The 18,586-nt window shown below is 46.4% G+C and overlaps 1 protein-coding gene across 1 annotated transcript; it reads right to left on the bottom strand.

Moving 5' to 3' along the window:
- Positions 1–1,598: 1,598 nt before the first annotated feature.
- RBFOX3 (RNA binding fox-1 homolog 3) lies at positions 1,599–18,103 on the bottom strand (the record flags this gene model as incomplete). Its single annotated transcript, XM_081316406.1, has 11 exons — positions 17,864–18,103; positions 15,288–15,428; positions 13,634–13,687; positions 12,383–12,475; positions 11,315–11,375; positions 10,907–10,960; positions 9,248–9,380; positions 8,115–8,154; positions 7,249–7,313; positions 2,645–2,723; positions 1,599–1,643 (listed from the first exon to the last, which is right to left on the bottom strand). Exons 1-11 carry the CDS (start codon positions 18,086–18,088, stop codon positions 1,599–1,601), a joined length of 990 nt encoding a protein of 329 aa, XP_081172532.1. The 5' UTR covers positions 18,089–18,103.
- Positions 18,104–18,586: the final 483 nt, after the last annotated feature.

Raw genomic sequence — 18,586 nt, 5'->3', positions numbered from 1 at the left:
CCAACGGATGAACCAGCAAAGCGCGAAAACACTGGGAACTTCTGGGATGCAAGAAGCAGGACGGCTAGCCCTGCCGCCGCTCATGGCGTCTTCTGCGGTCTGGGAGGGCCGCAGGTCTTCAGGAGGGCTGGAAGGAAGACGTGATGGCCTGGGGCCTGCAGATTCCAGTCTGTGTCAGTACCTGTCCCTCCTTGGCCCCGTGGTCTGCAGCAGGGAGGAGCAGGGCACGGGTCTCCTGATGCGGACGGCTTTGCGGAGTCTGCATGGGGCTGCCGTGCCGTCCATCTGTCCGGGCAGACTGTCAGTAGTTGCGCTCCGGCTGGCCTGTCGCTTGGGGCGCATGTGTGGACAGAAGGGGGCTTTCACTCAGTCGCTTGGCTTGTTAGTTTTGTAATAGTTTGTTGCTTTGCTTTAAAAAAAAATGTTTTGTGCCCTTCCTGGTCCCAGAAGGAAACAGCTGAAGGTTTCACTACAACAGAAAACAAAGGCAGAATGTTCCATGGAGCAACCTGCAGGCTGTGGCCTGGGGGAGGGGGAAATGGGGCAGGAGGAGAAGGCAGGGGAGCGCTTTCCGCTCTCTCTGTGTATGCTGGTCCAGAATGTTAGATTTGGGAAGTGGAGTTCCAAGTAACTTTTAAGCTTTGCATGTCCCTTTTATACACAGCTGGGGGTCCATTTTGCTCAGCAAATCAGTGAAGAGGAAAGTTACCCAAGCCCTGCTTGGAACTGTTAGCCAGCATTGTGAAAGGAGCTGGGATTGCTCAGCCCCACCCAGGGCCCAATCCCAGTCAGCTCCCTCAGAGACCTACATGCTAGGCCCAGAGAGGACCCTGTGGGGGTCTCCTACTCACTGTACATTGTCCAGATCACCTCCCAGTCCCTACCAAGGCCAGCATAGCAGTACATCCCTCACTCATTTCCCAATAGGAAGAGGGGACCTTTGTTTTTCTCCCCTTGCAAGAGAGAGAGAGAGAGAGAAAGATGCCTCTCTGGTTGATACAGGGCTTGAGCTGGCCTATCTTTTCCCTATGGGAAGGATCTAGGCTGCTGCCCACCTGGCACTTTTACCCTGCCTTTGTGTGAGGGAGAAGAAGGGCCACTGCACTTGAGAGGGACGCTATCCTGAGTTCCTTTGGCCAGAGCCTCTCCTTTAGAAGTGTGAGAGCAGAAACGATGCAGGAGGCCTCACAGGGGCCTCCTCCGAGTGCAACAGTATCCCAAAGGCCCTCATGAGGCTTGATTTAATAGGAGAACTCAGATACTGGGTGGCTCTATAGGAGGCAGAGGATTCCTTGAGATTATCTTGTTGGGGTGTGTGTGTGTGTGTGTGTTTGTGTGTGTGTTTGTCTGTCTGGTTAAAGCAGGCACCTGTCCCAGCTCCCTGGCTGGCTGCTTGGCAAAATGACGCAAATGTGGCCAATACACCATCAGAGACAAGTGGGAGGAGAGGCATGGCAGGCGGCTTGAGGTAAAGAGCTGGGTGATTTAGGCTGCCAAGGGCCAGCAGCAGGGGACGGGGCCCATGTCCACGGGGTTTTGGTTGGATTTCTAAGGAGCAGTCAGTGTTACTATTGTGAGGAGGGTCTGGGTCTGTCTTGCTAGTAGGGAGTGAAGCGGCTGTACCCTCCTCGGTATAGACTAGCCTGCAACATCAAAGACGGAGAAAAAGCCAATCAGTATAAAGGAGAGGCACAGCCCATCCCTGCCCTGTCCTTGGAGCCAATATGGGGGTGGGCACTGGCAGAGACCTTCTTCTGAAGTGGGAGCAAGGGCCAAGGGCAGTGGGGTAGAAGTGGGGGTTTGACTCAACCTCCCAGAATGCAAAGCTGCCTTGGAGCAGATTTCACAGGAAAACTATCCAGACGGATAAGGCCGATATGCATTTTAAAGAGGAAAAGTAAAGTAAAATGGTGCTTTGGGGGCAGGTGCCTAGCACTTTCCTATGAATCCTTCTATGGGTAAAGGAAGCAACGGCCTTACAAAACCATGCCTCAGTTTCCCTTGCCTCCCTCTCAGTATTCCCCCTCTTCCAAGGGTTGACAGTTCAATGCAAATCTTGCAGTACCACTAGGAAGGCCCTGATGGGCAAAGGTGATTGCAGGATGGCTTGAAAACTTTCTCCTCTTTGATGCTGCCTAGAGACCTGATTACAAGGAGGCATCACTGAAGGAACTGGATGTGGAAGTGTATTCAGGAACAGGAAGGATGGGAGGTGGCTTTGGGGAGAGTCCCTGTGCATGCACACCTTGCTCATCTCCAACCCACTTCTTAAAGTATTTGCCCCTTGAAGCACTGCTTTTGAATGAAGGGTCCCTTACGCCTGTACAAGCTGCTGCTCGCTTCAGGTGGTTTTTAAGAAGGGCATCACTTGTTCAGGAAACCATCCTTTCTAATATGTGCATCCCCTGGCAATGAGGGCAGCCAGGGTTAGCCCAGCCCTAGATGTGTGTTTCTTCTCTAAGAATCTTCCTGCTTAGGGTTTCTCTGGCCTGATTAATAGGACTGCAGCTGAGATCTGAGTGTCAGTATCCCCAAAGACATCCCAGATCTTTCTTCCTCTTTTCCCAAGTACCCAACCTGACTGCACACATTCCCCCAAGGTCTCGATGGCTATGCACAAATGGATAGAAGGCCCCATTCTTACCATGGTGCCGATGCTGTAGGTGGCAGCAGGGCCAATAGTGTGGTGGTAAGGGTCTGCAGCTGCATAAACTCTGCCGTAACTAGGAGCGAACACAGGGGGCAGCGTTAGAAACTGAGGAATCGCTGAGTTGCCAAGCCTAAGTGTTCAAAAAACCATGAATCAGGCCCCAGTCATCATTAACTTTGCTTCAAGTCATGATAAACATAGAAGAAATGACAAGAAATGTTCACTGAGCTTTTAGCAAAGGCCCCTGAGTTACTTTTCCCAAGTAGGTATCCACCAAATGTGCTAGGATTACAAACCCAGCTTTAAAGCCATGCATAGTTTCCAATAGGGGAAAGTGACCCAGTAGCGAATTGCTCCAATTCCCCACCACAGAGAGAACATTTCAAATTACAAACATCTCAAAAAGGAGAGTGCTAGAATTCAAAAGCTACATTTTTACTGAGGATCCTCATCTCCCCCCCCTTTTTTTTTTACTGGGATGCAATTTCAGAAGGGAGAAGGAATTAAAGGATCGGCTTCTAGATGAGCAAGCAGGTCATTGTAAAGATGTCTTTTCCTAGGTAATGGTAAAGGTTCCCCCGCACATGCGTGCTAGTCGTTTCCGACTCTAGGGGCCGGTGCTCATCTCCGTTTCAAAGCCGAAGAGCCAGCGCTTGTCCAAGGACGTCTCCGTGGTCATGTGGCCGGCATGACTAGACGCCAAAGGCGCACGGAACGCTGTTACCTTCCCACCGTAGTGGTCCCTATTTTTCTACTTGCATTTTTTACGTGCTTTCGAACTGCTAGGTTGGCAGAAGCTGGGACGAGTAACAGGCGCTCACTCTGCTACGCGGCACTCGGGATTCGACCCGCCAAACTGCCGACCTTCTGATCGACAAGCTCAGCGTCCTAACCCACTGAGCCACCGCGTCCCTTTGAGCCACCGCGTCCCTTTCCTAGAGAGATATTAATGGCCAAAAAATGTACAGGTATCACTGTGGCCTAAACAAGAGGTGGCCAAGCCTTCTTTGGAAGTTTGGGGGAAGTTGGTAGGACAGGGCCCCCAACTGTGTGGTCTTATGAGATTGTCTCTTGGATGTCTGCAAGGGATTTTGCATTTCTCCTTCAGTTCTGTGCATTTCGTAGCTCAAAAACTACCTTAGCACTGCTTTTCCAGTGTGCAAACAGAGATTGTGAAGGTTTGATTTGCAGGGGAGAAAGTGCGCAACCCAGAAGCAGGAAAAGAATATTTGTTTTCCCAGCAGGGAAGGAATAAAAGCATTGGCAGGCAAAGGATGTCGGGTACAGTCATCCCAGCTGTAGTTCCTCCACATTATCCTTGTTTAACTTCTTGTATGCATCCTGCAATTCTATGAGGGCACAGATCATTATTTATTTTAACCAAAGGAGAAGTAGGAGTGACTGGTTGACTGGGTTGTGCTGATTAGAACTGGTTTTGTAAGGGACCCAGAGAATGTAAATAATTGTTTCCTGGCGGTGGATGAAGTTGGAGCAGATTTTTTGTCAGTTTTGGATTTTATGAGCTAAAAGGAGAAATTATATGAGGATTTTATGTTGGGGAGAAAGAAAACATGAGAAATGAATAAACAACTAAGAGCTAAAATTTCAGAAACGTTTTGGCCAACATCCTCAAGCAAAGAATGGAATTAACACGAATATAGAAAAACTAACATCCTTAAGAAGATTTTATCATGAGAATCCTTCGGATTTCTTATCTGTAAATAACCTTAGAAAGTAGCAGCATCTAGCCAGTGCTGGCTGATTTTGAAAAGGCAAACAAGATTGGAACTTGTTATTCACTGGATAGGAGACCACCAGTAATTCCCAGGTTAGACTGAGAAATCAGAAAGACATTCTGGAATTGGGCATCGCTAATCTGCTTCTATACTGTTGCCAAGAAAACTATGTGTATGTCATAGAAATCCCTGCTTATGGACCGTTCGGTTAAGATCAAGAAGTGTGTCGCAGAAAGGAAGTTTGAATCAAAGATGTCTCTAACTTTTAATCCTGAAACAGCCCTGTACAGCCCAGTCAGTACCAGAGTATCAACAATGACCTACTTTACAGGGCTGCGGTTCTAGAGATGGGAAGGGCTTGGCTGAGAGGGTCATCATCTAAGACCACATGCATGTTCCTTGCCAGATGTGAATGTTAAATCTGATTGGCAAGACCAGCTTGTCCCAATGCGAGTATAGTTGCTCACTATCTTTCAAGGACAGAAACACACAACACCCTCAATCCACCAGGAAGGCCACTCCACTGTGTGTCCCCCCCGACACTCATTAAAAGTGTTTTCTGACTTATCTGGTTGGTTAATTGTTGGGCTTCATTTCCATGTAGGCCACCACCTGTATTCTAAGGCAGAGGTCCCCAACTTTTGGGCGCCAGGGACTGGTTCCGTTGAGAGTTTTTTTTCCCCCACGGACCAGAAGGGGCGTGGTTTTGTGTGCTGCCTGCATCTCACGGATGGGGCTTTGCTTGTTTGTGTGGACCGGTTGCTGGCATGCTGTGGCCCGGTACTGGTCCACGGACCGGGGGTTGGGGACCCCTGTTCTAAGGGGAAACTGTGCCCGGTGATGGGAATGATCCCACTTCCATAGTCATTGGTTGCTACTCTCCTGACTATTCTGCCCTGGGTGGGCTGCTCTCTTCTGAGAGGTCTGGACCAGAAAAGCTGTACTTGTTTTTTTCTTCACAGGAAATCTGTTGAAACACTGGCATTTTTTTAAAAAGGAAGCTCACTAATAGAATGGGGAAAAGGCTAAGCTTTTTTTCCTTTTTTAAAAATAATTGATGGAATGGGAAAACAGGGATCTTTTGGTTTTTTTTTGTTTAACTAGGTGAAATTTGCAAGAGTTGTGGTTCCTCTGTAGTCCAACTGACTAGAATAATGAGAAAACTGTGGGTTTTCTCTTTTCTTCTGGTCCACTGATCCAAACACAAGGGAGGGGCTCATATTAAAAAAATGTTCGAATGGAAACCAGCATCCTGAAATATCCCCATGGAAAGAAAGTAGTCAAGAAGTGGGAAAACCCACCAACTGGGACTATGGTAAATGTAGCCTGAAGTGAGCACCGGGCCACCATCATGGCCAAAAAGGAGGAAGAGTTTGAAATCTGGAAAGGTTTTATTTCCTGCAGGTTTTTACGTGGAAGACAAGCAATTAAAAGCTGTCATGTGGAAGAACCCTTAGTTTATAGCGTCCTTTCTTAATGAGAGTTACTGCACACTTTTTATGATATCTCCCTATGAATTAACACAACATATGTGGAACTGAACAGCTGAACACATTGCATTGCTTTACTTAGCATGATAATACAAATATAGAAACCAGGAGAATGAAAAATGTTTTCTAGGAAGGGTTTCCAAGCAGAAATAAATGTGTACCACTGATAAAAATGTACTATTCTGCTGGTAATATTTCCTGCAATGGGTCATTCCTTCCCAGGTTTATCCCAATATTTCTTATTTAAGCCCCTTATAATGTATTGTTTCTCATAATATTTTCACATCCTTCATATTTATTTACTTAGTTATTACTTTGTTGGGCATTTTAACCTGCTTTTCATTAACAGCAGAATAATAATCTACCACTAACCTAATTAAATGACAGTCATTTTTTAATAGGATGCTAAAACATATAAAGGAAGTAGGATGATAAGAATATTGCATGTCAATAAATACCTGATTAAGAAAATAGTCTCTCCCATTTCCCAAATAAACCTTCAGCAGTTACCACTCTAATACTTATGCCTGTGTGAAGAAGGGCTGCTTGATTTTGCAGAATTGTTTTGGCTTCGATAAATGCAATGAAAAGGCCCTGCAGTGTGGAAAAGCAACTTTGCTTCGAATGAAATGTCTTTGGCGCATGATCAGAATTTTATTGGAGGCCAGTGAAGTGACTTCTCCCGGAAAGTGTGGCCACTCTGCTCCAGCCCATATTTTGTGGAGCCACATTGAAAAAGCGCTTGGCTGAATGAACAGTCAAAGCAAAACGCCCCTTCAATGCTTCCTATCCCCACCCCCACCCCCTTGTAATCATTGTTTTTAGAAAGGGAAGATAAGCACAAAGGATTAATTGCGTTGTTTTGTTGCCTCCGAGAGACTCCTCCGTTGAACAACATAACCTCTCCTAACTCAGGCCGCTTCAATACAGCCATTCATCTTATCAGCATGAAATTCTGTATACGGGCAAGCCAGAAAGCGCACACATTTCAGTGAAAGGTATAAAAAGGGGAAGAGAGGCAATGGTTGCTTGTGAAAAACAGAAGAGGGAAACAAGGACAGGGAACAAAATGAGGCAGCGCTCAGACCACAGACGCTTTGCACTGTGGACAAACCAGCTCCCAGCCCTTGAGTGCTGTGGACTCTTCTGATTATTTCAGGGTCTGCCAGGATTTCCAGTATTCCCCCTAGCCCTGGGCAAACCAGTCCATGGGGGCTGGAAAAACGTTTCTGACTGAAGGCAGTGGTGTCCCTTTTTTCCACACCCTGGTGCATCAGTAACAATTTCCTGATACAGGGACACCATTGTGAATCCCTGCATCCAAGCGACGGGCTGATAAGGGGACCAGACACCAAGGCGCAAGATGACTTACCTGTCACTGTAAGCTGTTGCTGCTGCTGCCGCAGGCTGGGCGTATCTGTAGGCTGCATAGCCCCCCTGGAGTAGATGGGAGAGACGAGCATTAGGGGTGAAGGTGTGACTGCAGTACCACAGGGGAAGGGCACATCTATTGGGGATCTCAGGTGCTGGCCAGGAGGGAGATGGGTACCCATAGGCCCAGCCCCTCTCCCATCTCATTAGCATTCCCTGGGGGTCTTGTTACCATTAACCTGCAGAAATTAAACATGCTGAGGAGAGAATGTCACCTCCCTAGCGGGTGGCGGTGTTAACAAGATGTCGCCTCTGATAAATCTGTCAGTGTGTGCCTGAAGTATTGCCCAGAGCACTTTAAATATGGAGGGGAAATGCTGCTGTGACCCGACAGGCTGACACCAGGCCAGAAAATAAATCCTGCCCTCTGTAGGAGCGGATGCACCCTTTACCCCACCCTCACAGGTAGCCTGCTTCCCATCTCCAGTGCGATTTCAAGCCTTTCCTTTACACCCTTAATCTCCCTTAGCCACGAAAAGTGCTGGGATGAGCCTTGGAAGAGTGATGAGAAAATCTGTAGAGCTAATGGGAAAGGATCAGAGGCTGCCCAACTGCTGCTGCTTCCCGAGCTCTGGGCCCCAGGTTGTTTTCCCACTGCGTTTTGGCAGCCTTGGCCCCTGTTTGCATCGCTTAATGAAAAGAGCAAGCAGGGGGGATTTCTCTTTGACAGAACAGCCTTCCTGGAAGGGCCTGTGCCTGGTTACCAGCAAAGGCTGCCAAGTCTCTGCAGGAACCAGAGGATGCTTTGACTAGAAATGAAGGAAAAAAAAAGGATCTCCCAAGGAAACTTTGAAAGGATGGACTCACATAAATTTCAGCACCGTAGAATCCGTCTTGGTAAACCACTCTGCAAAAGCAAGAAGAATGCGGCTGTGACTTAAGAGTAACTTTGGGTAGGGCTCTTTGAAGCTCACTCTGCAAGACTAGCTGTGTTCCAGGCAGGAGCACCAGAGCAGGCATCAGATGGGCCTTTGTGGCTCTGGTGTTTGGACCTCTCAGTTGCTTTTCTCTACCCTGACAGCAGGAGAGGAGCAAACGCAGGCATCAAGCAAGTGGAGGGAGCTGTCTGCCTGACAATCAACAGGGAAGATCGTGAAGGTGTTCCTGGGGGAACCAGGAGCCAGCCACTCTGGGCCGTGCAGCCCCATACGATAGTCACACACATTCTGCGAAAGATTTTGCTTCATTTTCGTCATTTTAAAAAAGGAGCAGGTTTCTGATCCATACGGTGAGAGGCTATAGGATGGTCACCACGGTTATCTACTCTCTTCCACATATCATCTAGTGATGCTTTCCTTCCTGTATCCCTCATGTTTGTCTAATTACTAAAAGAAGGCTATACAACACAAGATATAAGAAGATGAGTTTCGGAAGGAAGCATGAAAATAAATATGTTGTGCAAAGTACACCAGCACGTACTTAATTTGCTTGCATAATTTATGCTGGTCAAGGAAATAAAAAGATTCCTGTTGAAAAAGTGAATGTGGAATGACCTCTCCAGCTGTGGGTTGACTGTGAAATGTACAGTGCCACCTGGGCAAATTCTCTTCCTAACCTTACCAAAATGGTGCCCTCCAGAAATATTATACTCCAATGCCCATAATTTCCAGACAATAGGTACGGTCTGTAGGAATCTCTATAGGAAAATTGGGGTCAATGAGAAATCCAAGGATAACTCTGAATTTTCCAACCATGTGTCCAGAAATCTAGGACAACAGAGACTTATGTCTTAATCATACCAGAACCCAAACAGAGAAGCTTCGGGAAGGCATGTCTTAAAATTAAGATGGCTTTTAGTGAACCATAGATCACAGTGCCCAGATATGAGACATATGGGAAAGACTCCCTGGGTCTTGAGAAGATTGCCCGTCTAACTTTGCCTTTTTTGGAATTGCCAAACCACCCATTTTTGTAAAGCAGTCTCTCTGCTCCATACTCACGCTCCGTAAGTGGGGATGGGGGGAGGTGGGGGAGCCGCTCGGAAAGTGTTGTAGACTGTGCGTCCTCGGCCCCTTAAGTGCGTCCCCCGGTACGCTACTGCGGTTCCTGTGGCTGGATATGGAAAACCGGTCACTGAAGGAGGGGAAGAAATAACCATGAGGACCAGCTTGGAAGAGCCCCCAATTTTAAACTCTGTTCTCCATTCCCCACTTCCTCTCCCAAGAATAAGGGATAGGCTTTTCCCGTCTCCTTCCTCAGGCACGTTCCTCGCAGCTGTCTTATGAATCCAACCCATCAATTCAATATTCCTTCCTATTTAATATTTGAGGAGCTGTTACAGAGGGGTTAACCTATTTTCCAAAGCATCTGAAGGCAGGGCAAGAAGTTATAGATGGAAATCTATTAAGGAGAGAACCAACTAAAGATAAATTTCTTGGCAATGAGAACAATGAAATGGCTTGCTTTCAGAAGTTGTGAGTGCTCCATCCCTAGAGGTTTTTAAGAGATTGGAAGCCATTTGTCTGGGATGGTATAGGTTCTCTTGCTTGAGCAGAGGGTTGGACTAGAAGACCTCCAAGGTCCCTTCAAACACTGTTATTCTGTATTTCTGTTCCTATTACAAATGTTGTCTTCAAGACTTTTGCCCTCTGTCATAAATCTATGAAGAATTATGCAGTACAGCTACAGGATATGACTATGTCTCAGTTCTAATCACATTCGTTCTCTTTTTTCACAATAAAATCCAGATACACACATAGTTTTATCTCTCTCCACTTTATCCCTACTTTATCCAAACCAGTGTCTGAAGCTAGTTATGTAAAGCACAGATGGAGGAATAAGCTGTTTGCAAGAATGATAAGATCCACAAACAGACCTGCTTGCTAAATGGAGCTCAGGGTGGCAGGCGTGGGGTCTAAATGATGTCCCAGATCCCTCCAAGTTCCATCTGGATTCATACACCACATTAAACCCTAAACCTAGGCTAACAACGTAGAATTCCTCTACTTATCTGCTAAGGCCCAAGCAAACAAATGAGATTATGGTTTTATGTGATTGCTGGGTTCATACAATATGCTAAGAGAGAGTGTAACTGGGTACCACAGCATACTGAGCTATAAATTCCATAGGCCTATTTAGCTGTGTTGAATATGTTGTGGTAGCTGTACCACAAATATTATGAGATGCATTGGATACATTCAGTGATATTTTATGGTGTATTTATACTACCCCTAAATCAGGATCTGAACTGTTATAATTTGGCCCGTCTAGAACCCTAATTTACAACGGGGAGTCAAAAATCCTTGCCATTTGACAATAAATTACTTAATAATGTACCTATGGATTAGGCACATAGTTAATAGCCTATCAATCCTAGAGTGAATTTTCAAGATAGTGATTTGCCTAAAATTAGGCAGAAAGCCCCACGACTAAGCAGGAATTTAAGCCTGGTATTCCCCAGATCTAGTGCACCCATTCCCTCCTCTCTCCTTCCCCTCCCTCCCACCAGCTTATCGACTTCTTGCTTTCTTCTTTACAAGCAAATGCCTATGGCATTCTAGCAATAAGGAAGAGGTAGATTCTGCTCTGAGATTCAGTAGTCCTGCCAGGTCCCTAAGAGATAACGCTTCTCCATGGACCTGGCCCGATTCAGACATTACCTGCATAGAATTCAGGGCCATAGACGGCGCCCACTACAGGGTTCAGCTTCCAGCCTGGTAACAAAGAAGGAGGCAGTCAGAAAGCATTGCTCTCTCAGTCCTCCTAAACTGGCATTCCAAGAAGTGGGCTGGAGGGGGTGCTAGGTTCATTAGGCATTGCCTTTGAAGAGGGAAATCTGAAGCTGTTGCTTTAACAGGCTGGGTGCTCCTCTTGCCATCTCTGTTTCCAGAGATACAACCCAAATCCATGCTTTGCGGGGTTTTTTTGAAACCCCCCCCCCACCTCCCCGAGGTCAGAACACCTCCCCACCCCCAACCTGTAGAGCGGCCTGGAGGAAAAGAAGCCTGTCCCCTTTCCAGGAACGCCTGGTTCTGAACTCACTTCACCACCCTTCCTTGTTCCATTACCGTTTGTGTAGGGATTAGCTGCCTTTTTGTTTGTCATGACCCGTGCAGTGGCATTGTTGACCTGTTGAGAAACAAGCACCAGGTTACTGATAGACTTTGGGTCCAAATGGAATTCCACTTCCCTGGACCTCAAGGAAAACATCAGCATCCAAAAGGCTGCTGAAGGTTTGTGTCAGCTCCTCCGTGATTTATAGGCCAATCGTCCTAAGCAGAGGCAATTTGCTTGCCACACACTACATTTGGTAATTTTTGACATCTTGGACTACGAACCTTCTGAGTCCTAATCTTACAGCTCTTTCCTAGTGTGTTGGCCACAAACAAGAGTGCAACATTAGAACCACATGGGCTTGTTGTAAGGGACCACTGCTGAAACTCTCTCTTCCCAGGGCCACATTCACAGCTAACATGCAGGGCCCTGCACAGGCAGTTTTCATGCATACTGGAAGTACCATTAACTGGACAGGCTACACAAGGCAGGCAAGAGGAGGCCTAAGAAATCAAATCAGCAGAACAAATGGGTAGGAGTTCCAGCAGAAGAGGATGTCAGGGGCAACAATGCAGCACCATCTCTCTACCCCACAACTCTGATGAACCAGGGGTCATCTTCAGCACTCCAGTGTGAACAAAGGGCTCAACAACTACCAAGAACTACATTCACAGGAGATTCTTTTGCATCCTTTACATGGTCTATTCTGAAATTGCTCTGTACTTCCTCTTCGGAAGGCAAAGAGCAAGAATCTCTGCCAGGAGGTAACTGCACAGGATGATTTAGGCAGATTTTCTGGAAGTTTGGAGGCTTGGGGATATTATACTTCTCTGCCTTCTCTTAATATTGTCTGAAATGACTGCTTATAGCAGATTCTTGGTGGAGACATTCTGCCTTCCTTCCCTTCTGCATCCTCCCCTACCAAAAGCACAGGACATGCAACATTCACTCGCCCGCCTGCTTGTTCTGGCTAATCCCAGGGACAGATATATATATATATATATTTAAAAGGGGGGTTGTGATATGGTTGCAAGTGTGAAGTCTAATGCCCGACGCAGAGCAGGCAGTGCATTTGTTCGCACCTCAATTTTGCGTCCCTCTACGATGGTGCCGTTCAGCTTCTCCCGTGCCCGATCGGCATCTGCACTAGTTTCAAAAGTTACAAACCCAAAACCCTGTGAGTGAGGGAGAGAAAGGAAAAAGGAAAGAAAAAGAGAGAAGTTGGGGAGGGAGAGAGGTAGGAAAAGGAGAAAAGGATGAAGAAAGAAAAAGGGGGTGGGAGGAACAGGACAGAGAGAAGGGGTGAGTAAGGAGCAGCAGAGAAAAGAGGCAGGATGTGAGTTTCCCAAGCCTCCCTAAAGACCGGGCGAGGGGGGGGCGGGGTTCAGGGGTGGGTGGGGAAGGAGCAAGGACAAGGGAGGATAAGGACTGAGAGGAATAAGAGGACAGGACAAGATCTGCATCACCACTCCATTATACCACGACGGCCCCAAAGGATTGCAAGTGTGTAGGATCTTCTCCCCTGTGCCTACTATTGGCTTTACATTTATATCATCCAGGCTAGAGAGACAGAGGAGCCCTCCTAAGTGTGAAGAGGCTGCAGAAATGGCTGAGGCCTAGTTCTGCCCCCTCCAGAATGCTCAACCATCGTGTGACACCTGATCAGCTTCTGTGCGGTTTAGCTCCTACAGTCAATAGTGGAACAGCAAGAGTTAAGCACTGAAAGGATTTCCCAAGTTTCTTTCAAACTTAAAATAGCTGAATTACCTCCTGGAAACAAAATTCAATAGTGTATTTTCATGTCTATTTCGGGAGGAAGAAATATCCACATGTTTCCTCCAAACCTTAATACCACGTTGCCTTAAGTAGCATGTTATTTTATTTCTCTCTCCCTCCGTCTCTCTCTCTCTCTCTCTCCCTCCCTCCCCCCCCCCTCTCTCTCTCTCTCTCTCTCTCGTTAGAGCAATTTCTAATCTCACCATGAGAGGGTGATCGTTTTCTGCATTAAATTACTTTAGTGATGGCTTTGTGGCCGACAGTTTTTCCTCTTTCTATAGGACTCCGAATCTAGAATTGCTTTGGTTAATTATTTTCAACCAGCACAGTTGTTTTCAGAGGGAAAGTTAAAATATCAAAATCTCATTCTTAAATCTAAAGTCACAGGATTTGAAGGGATGGTGAGGAAAGGGTAGTTAGAAACCAGGAGGCACCCTGTCGCATAGAAAGGAAGTGGTGAAGGCAGGAATGCAGAATGGAGGAGAAAGTCTGGCCCCTGGGAACACCCATCTACAGGGACATTTGGGTTGTATCAGACACCAACATGTTGAACCCACCTTGGAACCACGCTCATTGAAAATGATCTCAACATCCAGGATCTTTCCAAATTGCTGGGGGAGAAAAAGAGGGACAGGGGAAGGGGGAAGAAGGAAAGGTGAAAATGGGAGTGGAGACATCATTTCTTTTCATCCCGGCTTGGAAAACCCTTGTGCTTTGATTTATTCCCAAAGGGCATGGTGTGTAGTCATATCTGGAACACCCCTGAGTATCAAATACAGGTAGTTCTCATTTACAGCTAGTCCTCAACTTATGACCTCAATGGAGCCCACAATTTCTGTTATTAAGTGAGACATTTGTTAAGTGAGTTTTGACCCATTTTATGACCTTTCTTGCCCTCATTGTTAAGTGAATCACTGCAGCTGATAAGTTAGTAACCCAAGTGAATCTGGCTTCCCCTATTGACTTTACTTGTGAGGAGGTTGCAAAAGGTGATCACATGACCTTGGGACACAGCAACGGTCATCAATATGGACTAGTTGCCAAGTGTCTGAATTTTGATGACATGATCATGGAGATGCTTCGAAGATCGTAACTATGAAAAATGGTCATAAGTCATATTTTTCAGTGCCGTTGTAACTTTGAACGGTCACTAAACAAACCGTTGTAAGTCGAGGGCTACCTGTACTGACCGCAACTGGAGTCGGCAACAACATTTCTAAGCAACATGGTTATTAGGTGAAATGTCATGTGATTGTGCCCAATGTAGGTCTGTTCTGCTGTAAGTTTTAAGTTACATGATTGTGACTTGACATTTCTTGCCAGCTTCCCCACTGACTTCGCTTGTTGGAAGCTGGCTGTGAAGGCCGCAAATGGAAATCATGTGACCGTGGGGACACCTGTGATTATCGTAAATGCACACTGGTTGTGAGGTGCCCAATTTACAATCACATATCTACAGGGTTACTGCAACGGCCACAAGTTTGAAGATCAGTTGTAAACCTATTCAGTGCTGTTGTAAATTTGGTAAGTGAGGACTACCAGTATTTATACACATACACAGAAAGAACTTCTGGGGTCTAGCATCATACGTAGGCAGATGCCACTACTGGCCCCTAGGACCGTCTTCCCTGGAAATACAGGAGATGTTTCCTGCATTATTCAATACTCAGCTGTTAAATAACATGTTCTAGCAATGCTCAGACTGAGAAACAAGTTAATCCTGCCTGAACCCTGATAATCACAAGACCTGCAGAGCACTGGGGCGTCAAAAGGAACAGATAGGAGTTCCTGCCAAAGAGGAATGAAAGCAAGAAGCAGGCACATCAGATACATGGATGATGAAAAGATAAAACAAGAATATGTAGAAACTGTATAAAGATAAGAAGCAGATTTGACAACAATGGGACCCAACATTGTTAGTTTGATTGATATCGCTATCTTGGACTGATTTTCTAAATTTATAAATGGTGATAAGTAATACTCTGTTTTAACCATTGTTTGTTAAGTCAGTCCTAGTGGTTCACACACAACATTCAACTGTAAACTATGTTTTACTAACCATAACGTCAGGTTCACATATCACATGAAACAAAAAACCCGACTAAATTATAATGTAAAAGACAGAGTGAACACAGCCCGTTCCTTTCCAAGATGACCATAGGTCTTTGTACATTCCTATGTTTATTTAGCACAGGAAGGTGATAGACTTACTCCAAACATTTGCCGCAGATCAGGGTCCCGGAAGCGGAAAGGGATGTTCGAAACGTGTAGCCGCTTAGGCTGCTGCTTGTCGGAACCATTCTCTGGTAGGTGTAGTGTCTGGTTGTCTGTCTGCGCTGCTTCATCTGTCTGCTGATGGAAATAAGTAAATTAAAGCACCATTGTGATTCTTTCTAGGTGTTTGCGCGCCCGTGCGCATGTGCGGGGTGGGGCATCATTGCTGCTTATGAAAGACAGATTTCAAAGGTATGAAATGAATCCAGCAAAAGTGCTGGATTAGATTTGGGGCAATTAGATTTTCCAGCCTTCAGGCATATTGACTTGGGTTTAATATATAATCTGTTCTTCTGCTGAAGACTGGGGTCATTTTTTTGCAAGTCTTATTCTGGAGTGCTTGGGGCTGGAGCCATTTCTCTGTTTAATCCACTCATTTTTTTGTGTTCTTTCTCTTTTCTCCCCAACCCCATCCACCCCATCCACCAGCCCAGACTTCCTCTCTGCTTGGAAAGCAGGCTGTTCTTGATATAGCCCTGAAGCAATCTACTTTCAGAGGGCTCCTTTCATTGCACAGTGCCCCACATAATAATAATAATAATAATAATAATAATAATAATAATAATAATAATAATAATAATAATAATAATAATAATAATAATAACAACAACAACAACAACAACAACAACAACAACAACAACAACAACAAGAAGTTGGAAGGGACCTTGGAGGTCATCTAGTCCAACCCCCTGCTCAGGCAGGAAACCCTATACCATTTCAGACTTCCATTCTTTGATTTTGCTTCTTACGCCCCCCCACTTCTGCAGGTGATCTGAACTCATAGCTTCAGGGGGCTCTTTCATTTTAGGTCTCCCCAACATTTTTTCTTCTCTTGTACCCCATTTCCCTATTCCATTCCCTTCCCCTGTCTAAGATAAGGCCAAAATCCAGGGTCTTTATGCCGCAGGTCCCCAGAATCCTGAGAGGTATTGGGACTAGGCATTCCTATGAAAGTGATGTTACTTGATTGCCAACTTTTAATGTCATCGTGAGACTAGGCTCACACAGCGTGCTACCGCATGGTTTGTTTAGCTATGGCTTGCTGATTAAAAAAAAATGAAGAGCTGGGTTTATCCGACATTCAAGCCATAAGCCATGACTTAGAAGCACGATAACTAGGTGAGCAGAATACAGCGAGCCAAACACAAACAAATCACATTATAAGGTAAAGGTAAAGGTTCCCCCGCACATGCGTGCTAGTCGTTTCCAACTCTAGGGGCCGGTGCTCATCTCCGTTTCAAAGCCAAAGAGCCAGCGCTTGTCCGAGGACGTCTCCGTGGTCATGTGGCCGGCATGACTAGATGCCAAAGGCACACGGAACACTGTTATCTTCCCACCGTAGTGGTCCCTATTTTTCTACTTGCATTTTTACGTGCTTTCGAACTGCTAGGTTGGCAGAAGCTGGGACGAGTAACAGGCGCTCACTCTGTTATGCGGCACTCGGGATTCGACCTGCCAAACTGCCAATCTTCTGATCGACAAGCTCAGCGTCCTAACCCACTGAGCCACCGCATCCCTTAAATCACATTATGGTTTAGTGCAATGTGAGAAGCCAGTCAAGGAGTGTTGGCATACGCTCTCACTTAGGGATTAAGAATGTGAGCTGTGAAACTGAAGTCCCCAGTTCAGCTCTTTAATTTGGTCTTGGACCAGCCACCATCCTTCTGCTTCAGCTTTTCCATTTATGAAATAGGGGCCCTACTCTTACCTAGGACAGCAGTACCACCCGAGAAAGTAGAATAAGAACTAGCATGGGCCCAAACACACAGCTCCAGGAAAAGGAGGCTGGAGATGTGTTGGTTCCATCCTGGGTTTGCATGCATTCCTGCACACACAGAACCAGGTGGGGAGGCCGAGCTCACTCTCAAAGCTGCGTGGTGGCGAGCAGCCAGCCTGGCACTCAGGGATTGAGGAGCAGCTGGGAAGTGCTCACTCAGCGCTTCCTTGCTGAGCTGCATTACAACCACATCATTGGCATGATCAGATTGGCAAGTTGCCAAGCAGGTAGATTACAAGTGATTAGGGACACAAAGGGAGCCAGGAAACTTAAGTGCTGAGCCACAAATGCCCACGGGGGTAGCAGGGTGCTGGAATGGTTTCTCTGCACTGGCCTCCTGCTGCATAAGAACTCTGTTATTTTCACCTTGCTCTCTTCGATCCTTTGCTATCTCTGAGTCTCAGATGGAGGTGGAACAAGGCCAAGCAGACAAATTAGGAATGGAGGCAGAGAGGGCATTGGACCTGCAAGCTCAGTCTTCCCTGCTACCCATAACGCAGCCTCTCAATCATGAGCCAATAGGTCCATTTTCCCAACAGAAATTCCCTTATATCCTTCTCATCCAATTTTACACATTCGGCCCCCCCTCCCACAAGTTCCATCCTTCCAGTTTGTATTTTTCTGGGAGGAGACATCCCTTTGTTCATTAGATGTCTACTTCCCTGAACTGCCCTATGCTGCCCCCATGCAGGCAGGCTTTACATCAAGGTCAGGCCCTGTAGGCAATGTCTCTTACCGGTACCGTTTGTGTGCCTGCTATGGACTGCGTGCTGGCATCAGTGCCCGGCTGTTCGGAGTGGCTCTGTGCAGGGGTGTAGAGCGTCAAGGCATGCTCAGGTACTGTGCTCTGCCCCGAATAGTCCTGTGCTGGATGCGGGTGTGGTGGTGGAGGAGCGTACTCTGGAGGGATACCATTCTGTGGGGGTGGTGGATATGTTGCTGGGGGATAGGGCTGAGCCATTGCGTCAGGAGGAGCCGTGGCGTCCTGATTGCCCTGCAGAGATAGGATAAGAGAATACTCCTTACTCATGGCTGATAATCTCAAGCCAGGCTGTGAGCTTCAACCTTCATCAGCAACTCACTCTCCGTCCAACAGCTCAGGTGAATTCCAGTTAATCTTCCCATAACACAAGGCAGGTAAGCATTGGCTAAAACAGTAATTGCATCCAACACGGCAAGAAACACCCACCTTTGCTGGACAATGTTTTAGAGGAGCAGAGTGGAAGCACCATGCATGGGATGATAAAATCTGCAGGGTAGATGTGCCCATTGTTATTCTAGTTTTCAATGGATTTGATTAATCTCTAATTCTCTTCTGGGAGAATTAGAGACATAAAAAGCATCTCACTGAAGGCAAGTTGGAATTACAAGGAAAAGATAAAATTATGTGTAGAACAAATAAGAACCTGCTCTAGATAACCTGTCCAGCAACTTCATGGAGGATCAAAAGTATATTTCT

Source organism: Vipera berus (assembly GCF_964194415.1).
Source record: "Vipera berus genome assembly, chromosome: 2".
NCBI lineage: Eukaryota > Metazoa > Chordata > Lepidosauria > Squamata > Viperidae > Vipera > Vipera berus.
The sequence above is the reverse complement of the archived record's forward strand: the minus strand, read 5'-3'. Positions and strand labels throughout refer to the sequence as shown.